This window comes from Tachysurus fulvidraco, chromosome 3, assembly GCF_022655615.1.
Source record: "Tachysurus fulvidraco isolate hzauxx_2018 chromosome 3, HZAU_PFXX_2.0, whole genome shotgun sequence".
NCBI classification, from domain to species: domain Eukaryota; kingdom Metazoa; phylum Chordata; class Actinopteri; order Siluriformes; family Bagridae; genus Tachysurus; species Tachysurus fulvidraco.
This window is the reverse complement of record NC_062520.1, coordinates 24,589,397-24,595,558: the sequence shown is the minus strand read 5'-3', so window position 1 is coordinate 24,595,558 and position 6,162 is coordinate 24,589,397. Positions and strand designations below refer to the sequence as shown.

The following is a 6,162-nucleotide window of genomic DNA, read 5'->3' as shown; positions in this document are numbered from 1 at the left end:
TCACTCGCCACATTGTCACTTGTACACAAACACGCCACAGCAAACTCGGATTCTCTCGCTCGCGCGCACACACACACACACACACACACACACACACACACACACACACACACACACACTTACACACACTTCATATATTCAATTTCATTTCACACACAAATATAAAAACTCATGAATTCAAAGTAATTGTGTTATTTGTCTCTCTCTCTCTCTCTCTCTCTCTCTCTCCCTCGTTCAGAGCCTTTTGATAGTGGCTTACCATCACCCTCTGTAGCGACGCCTCCTCCCTCCCTCACTTCTCGCTCTCCTCTCCTCACCTCGCCTCCTTTGACCTCTTCCATCTTTCCCAACACTACTAATTCCAGCAGGCACCAAACAGGTGAGTTCTAATAGTACAATCTGTGTGTGTGTGTGTGTTTGTGTGTGTGTGTGTGTGTGTGTGTGTGTGTGTGTGTGTGTGTGTGTGTGTGTGTTAAAGATGTACTTACACAGACCCACAACACAATAGCCAAGGCATTGATTTAAAGGCTAAATCAATACAAAAACAAATTGCTGTATTAAGCTTACACAAGCATTAAAGGTGCCCTTCCAAACAAAACCGTTTTTACTTGTAGTTTTTGATGTGTTAGGTCCATGTGTGTTTGTGTTGTGTCGGGAATGTGAAAACGAACTGCTACCTCCCCGGTCAGTCCTAGCCACTTAAAAGAAATAAGCAGAGAAATCGGGTCAGTTAGAAAAGCTGCTCAGAGTGACGTAGAAATGATGGAGCTCATTACTATTCATGAGCTCTCCCACTTGAGACCGCGCCCCCAGAATAGCTCTGTGTAGCTCAGTGAGTTTCCTATACAGCAAGGATGGCTGAACGTCAATATACCTGAAGAAGCCATTCTGCCACAATTCCAGGTGATTGTAAACAAAGTTCCTCTAGCCTAGGCTACTTGCGCTGGGTGAATAACTAGTCATGCTCGCGTATCCTAGCGGTTAGCCAATCGGAGCCAAGCAGCATAGCTCATTGAATATTAACGAGAACTGGCGCAAATCGAGCCGAGTCTTCCTGCAGGCTTTCTATACCACACTAGAATGGCTTGAAACAAGGTAACCAAGGCATTTTTACCACAGAAAAATGTTAGAGTCCATGGTAAACGTCAGACATTACCACAAAAGTAATGAAATACGTGTGGCAGGGCATCTTTAAAGCTTCTTATTCGTATTAGCTGCCAGCTGGTTAGTGTGAAAGCACTGGAGGTGTGTAGGCCCCATTATGTTATTCTACCTTTTCTTATTCTTGTTTCTAATTCTAGTTCTCTTGTAACGTTGCACACTCGAGATGCATCAAGCAAAGCCTTGTGCTGCGTTTTAGCTCACTGATCCAGCACATACTCATGTTGACCTAATGCGCTTAAATCGTATGCAGGATATAATAGTGATATTATTTCTCTAATAATCGGATGGTCAGATTCATATCTGCACGTCATGTCCAGTTTAATCCTGGGGAGAAAGCACACAAAGCACAGAAATGAATGAATGAATGGAATGAATGAATGAAATAAATAAATAAATAAATAAATAAATAAATACGCCACACTTCTCTTCCAGGACATAAAATAGCCAAAGAGCAAAGTCGAGAGTAATACTGCAGTGTCGTGTACAGACACGTTTCAAACAAGTGCAACCCCAACCCCAACCCCACCAACCCACCCCAACCCACCCTGAAAAAAATAAAGGGTTGTTGAAGATCAGGGAGTTGTTTAAGTCGATAGATTAACACACAGGCCGGGTGGCTGAATGCCCAAACTTTCCACTCGCTTCTTCAATTCTCTTTCTCGCTGTCGTATTTTACTCTCAAGACAACTAGACTATTGATAAAAAAGAGAGAGAGAGTGAGAGAGAGAGAGATAGGGAGGCAGAAACAGAGGGAGAAATAGACCGTGAGTTGATAAAGCTGTGTACATAACTGTGGTCGGCTAGGGACTTTTAGCATCTATTAATCTCTTGCGGTTTGGCTGTCAGAGCTACAGCAGCACTCCTGAGTGTGAAGTATTTTGTCCTGTTAATGTATCTGTAAAACCACTGGCACTCTACTCGGATGCGTTATGTTACCGATTAATCTCTCTTACGTCGGATTTCTCTAAAAATCTATCTCGCGTACAAATGTACAGACGCGCATAGACACGGTCGGCCGGGTTTATTCATTCCCGGGAAGTACCGTGGGAGGCCAGAGCTCGTTCGAGTCAGCAAACAGGGTTGCCATGCGCAATATTTTTGTGATGGAGTAGCATAAAACCACCCGATTTAAAAAAGAACGTTTTAAACTTTTTTTTTTTCCCCTCTATTTTCACAGATGAGGCTGATGATGAAATCGTTGCTATCACCCAAAGGACAGGAGTGCCTGTTGTTAAGGATGACAGCAGTAACACTGCTATCCTGATTGGCTGCCTTGTAGGCATAATACTACTGCTATTGGCCGTCATCGTCGGTATTCTGTGGAGGCAGTACTGGAAGAAGCTGCTCGGCAAGGTGACGTGATCTAAACTAGCCCTTTGTAGATTTTCGGTACGCCTGAATGAGGTGCCGTTCAGACTGTAAAATAATTCTGTTGTCCAACAATTTTTCAAAACGCGTGTCCGTGTCCGTGTGCGTCCAGGCCCAGGGCAGTCTCTCCAGCGACGAGATGCGAGTTCACCTCTCGGTTCCGACGGAGAACGTGGTGATCAATAACACAAACACGCACACGTACTCCAGTCGTTACCAGCGCATACACACCTTCCCCGATGACGCAGAGAGAGATGCAGAGTACCAGGAGCCCAGCACTGTGGTACGGCCTCGGGAGCAGCGTGACAGCACAGGTGAGACACGACAGCACAGCTGTACTGGAGCATTCGAAGGAGCAGAAGAAAATGTAACCCTTATATGTAGTTTTTTTTTCTTTCGAGTCGAAAAAACCTAATGTTTTATACACAATCGATTACACAAAGTATATCCAAAACGCTATTCTGAATTATTTCTGAGCTATCGATCTGTGCCAGGTATTTAATCGCAAATCGTTTCTTAAGATACATTTGAAATAGATTTTTAAAAAAAAGCCTTGTAGAGCTGGTGTTCCTGGTGTTACTAGAGAATGTAGAGGCGTTAGAGAAACTCCTTATCCTTGAACTTGAGATTAGGAAACTAATGCCTTTAGCATCATGTAGCATCAGAAACACGACATCATGGTCAATTCGGACAGCCAGTCGTTTATCAGAGAGATAATACGGACCGTCTCGCAGAAGAGCGGCAAAATCTGACAGAATTGACTAGTTTATCAGCAGGTTGCCGAGTTAGCACCTAACATCAGTGCTTATGTTTCATCAGAGTTTAGGAGAAGGATGTTTCCGTTCATCCGAGCTCAAATGTCTGAGGTACTGTATATAGCACTAAAGCAATACGACGTCTAGAGCTGAACTTTACAGCCCTGTTCTCGGTTAAGTATACACATACTGTACAGTAGCAGCAGCTGTATGCACATAAACACTTTTTAGTTCATGTTCAATGTAATTACAGAGAGTAACCTGTCGAATTAGAAGAGAGAGAGACTAATGAACGTTAATATCCCAATATCAAGAAATGTACTTCACTAACAAGATACAAAGATCCACTGTGTTTGCCGGAAAAATGGCGAGATTTAAAAAAAAAAGCAGCACTCTGTTTACTATTCCTATTAGACGTGTCTACACACACACACACACACACACACACACACACTGTGTATCAGGATCATTATGTATGAGTGTACGTATAAATGTTTGGACTGAATATACCGATGATATGGTGATTAACTGCCTGCAGTATGAATAACAGTAACCCTGAATGCTTCCTTGTCTTGGTCCTGCATCTGATCTGTGAAAGTTGTGTCTTTTACTTGCCCCCCTCATCTCCCCTAACCATCACCTTATTTGTGTTTCTTTGTGTGTGTGCCGTGGCTCGTATGTTGTGCCAAATCGTGTTTGTTTTGCTTTGTTTTTGTGTTGCATTGTATTTTTGTCTGTCGTGCATTGTGATATTGTATTGTGTGTGTGTGTGTGTGTGTGTGTGTCTGAACAGCCTTGCTGTTATTCAACCCAGCCTATCACCTTCTTCTGTCTGACCTGAGATACGGCCTCAACAGGCTGCCAATCAGCTCCAGAGAGTCTGTTAAACCCCAAAACCTGCCCCAGGGTAAGAGCGAGGCACGTCTCTGCCTCACAGTATAACGGATAAATAGAGAAAAGGTCCAGGTAGCAAATGGAGGGAGAGAGCGAGTGGGATTCTGTAGGAATTGAGACGGTTAAAGGGTTCTCGGGGACAGGAAGTGATTGAGCGAGAGGTTTCACAGTACAGAGAGAATATGAAGATCCCAGCCTTGTATTTCTGTGTGTCGAGAGATTAATCCACACTGCACCATGTTCTCATCCCCTAATCACAGAAACTTAAAAAGCCATAACCTCCGACGGCATGTCCATTGTCTAATCGCTACTGCGCAGTCTTGTGTAAGAATGTTAACCGAATGTTATAGTTATCTAATATTAACAGTCTTGTCGATGGAAACAATGATCTGAGTCCAAGTTTGAAACAGATTTCAGGCCACACCATGTGTCATCCTTTTTCTCTCCATCATTATGCCTCCGTGCAGCATGCAGTCTAGATACGGACGATAAAGAGCCGCCTGTTCAGGAAGGACCGCCTCCATACCCCGGAGCCCCGCCTCCCCTGCTGGGAGCTCATTATGCAGAAGCCACAGGGGGCGGGCCCAGTGTGCCTCATTATGCAGAAGCAGACATCATCAGCCTGCAGGGTGTAAGCGGTAACAACACCTACGCGGTCCCTGCCCTCTCAGCCACGCCCGCCGAGTGCCCACCCCTTCCCGAGCTACAGCGGGAACGACTCCTCTTCAAAGAGAAGCTTGGAGAGGGCCAGTTTGGAGAGGTAGTGCATAAATGAGAGCAGCACAGAAGCGATACATACTTTTGTCACAAAATCTGAAGTAACTTAACAGCAGTGTGTCTGCATGCATCCTCAGGTTCATCTGTGCGAGATAGAAAACCCTCAAGACCTCCCGAATCTCGAGTTCCCTTTCAATGTGAGGAAAGGACGCCCTCTGCTGGTAGCGGTGAAGATTCTGCGGCCTGATGCCTCGAAAAACGCCAGGTTTTTACGCACCTGTTTTTTTTTTTATTTTTATAATCACCTGTCTTGCGGTTTAAGACCACAGGTTTGATGTGTATGTGACACGCACTGCTGTTCCCGTCTGCCATTCTGCAGGAACGACTTCCTGAAAGAGGTGAAGATCTTGTCTCGTCTGAAAGATCCGAACATAATCCGCCTGCTGGGGGTGTGTGTGAGCAGTGATCCTCTGTGCATGGTTACTGAATACATGGAGAGCGGTGACCTTAACCAGTACCTCTCCCAGCGAGTGTTACTGGACAAGACCGGGCCGCTGCACAACATGCCAACCATCAGGTACAACCAGGGATCTATCACTTATCTATGTTTTGTAGAACAGCTGGTAAAATACAGGCGAACCACCCTGTTTGTTCTGTGCTTCAGCTACCCTGCCCTGATCTCCATGGCGAGTCAGATAGCATCAGGGATGAAGTTCCTGGCCTCACTTAACTTTGTGCATCGAGACTTGGCTACGCGTAACTGCCTGGTTGGAGGAGAGCGGGGTGAAGGAGACGACAGGACGGGAGAGAGGCACATCAAGATCGCCGACTTTGGCATGAGCCGGAACCTTTACGCCGGAGATTACTACAGGATCCAAGGGAGGGCGGTGCTTCCTATCCGATGGATGGCCTGGGAGTGTATTCTCATGGTGCGTGAGGGTGATGTAAAGCAGTTGTGTACAGAGACTTTACTATCATGATGTCTCATTTATTAATCTATTTGCTTATTTATGTCTTGAAACTGCCATTGGAGCTGAATTGTTTACAGCGAGTTTGGATTATTATTAATTTTATTATTAATCTTATTATTAGGGCAAGTTTACTACTGCCAGTGATGTGTGGGCATTTGGAGTGACACTGTGGGAGATGCTAAGTGTATGTCAGGAGCAGCCCTATGGTCACATGACTGATGAGCAGGTCATCGACAATGCAGGGGAGTTCTTTAGAGACCAAGGAAGACAGGTATACACACACACACACACAC

General features: G+C 45.1%; 1 protein-coding gene across 5 annotated transcripts in view; it reads left to right on the top strand.

Moving 5' to 3' along the window:
* The window catches only part of ddr1 (discoidin domain receptor tyrosine kinase 1), a 48,729-nt gene that overhangs the window by 41,806 nt on the left and 761 nt on the right, over positions 1–6,162 (top strand). For 4 of the 5 annotated variants that reach the window (XM_027147682.2, XM_027147680.2, XM_047811300.1 and 1 more), the window contains exons 9-17: positions 239–379; positions 2,342–2,517; positions 2,645–2,846; positions 4,081–4,194; positions 4,649–4,941; positions 5,036–5,163; positions 5,278–5,475; positions 5,563–5,827; positions 5,991–6,140. In XM_027147682.2, coding sequence (XP_027003483.1) covers positions 239–379; positions 2,342–2,517; positions 2,645–2,846; positions 4,081–4,194; positions 4,649–4,941; positions 5,036–5,163; positions 5,278–5,475; positions 5,563–5,827; positions 5,991–6,140 — 1,667 coding nt within the window. The remainder of the gene's footprint in view (positions 1–238; positions 380–2,341; positions 2,518–2,644; positions 2,847–4,080; positions 4,195–4,648; positions 4,942–5,035; positions 5,164–5,277; positions 5,476–5,562; positions 5,828–5,990; positions 6,141–6,162) is intronic. The other variant, XM_027147683.2, reaches the window with a different exon arrangement.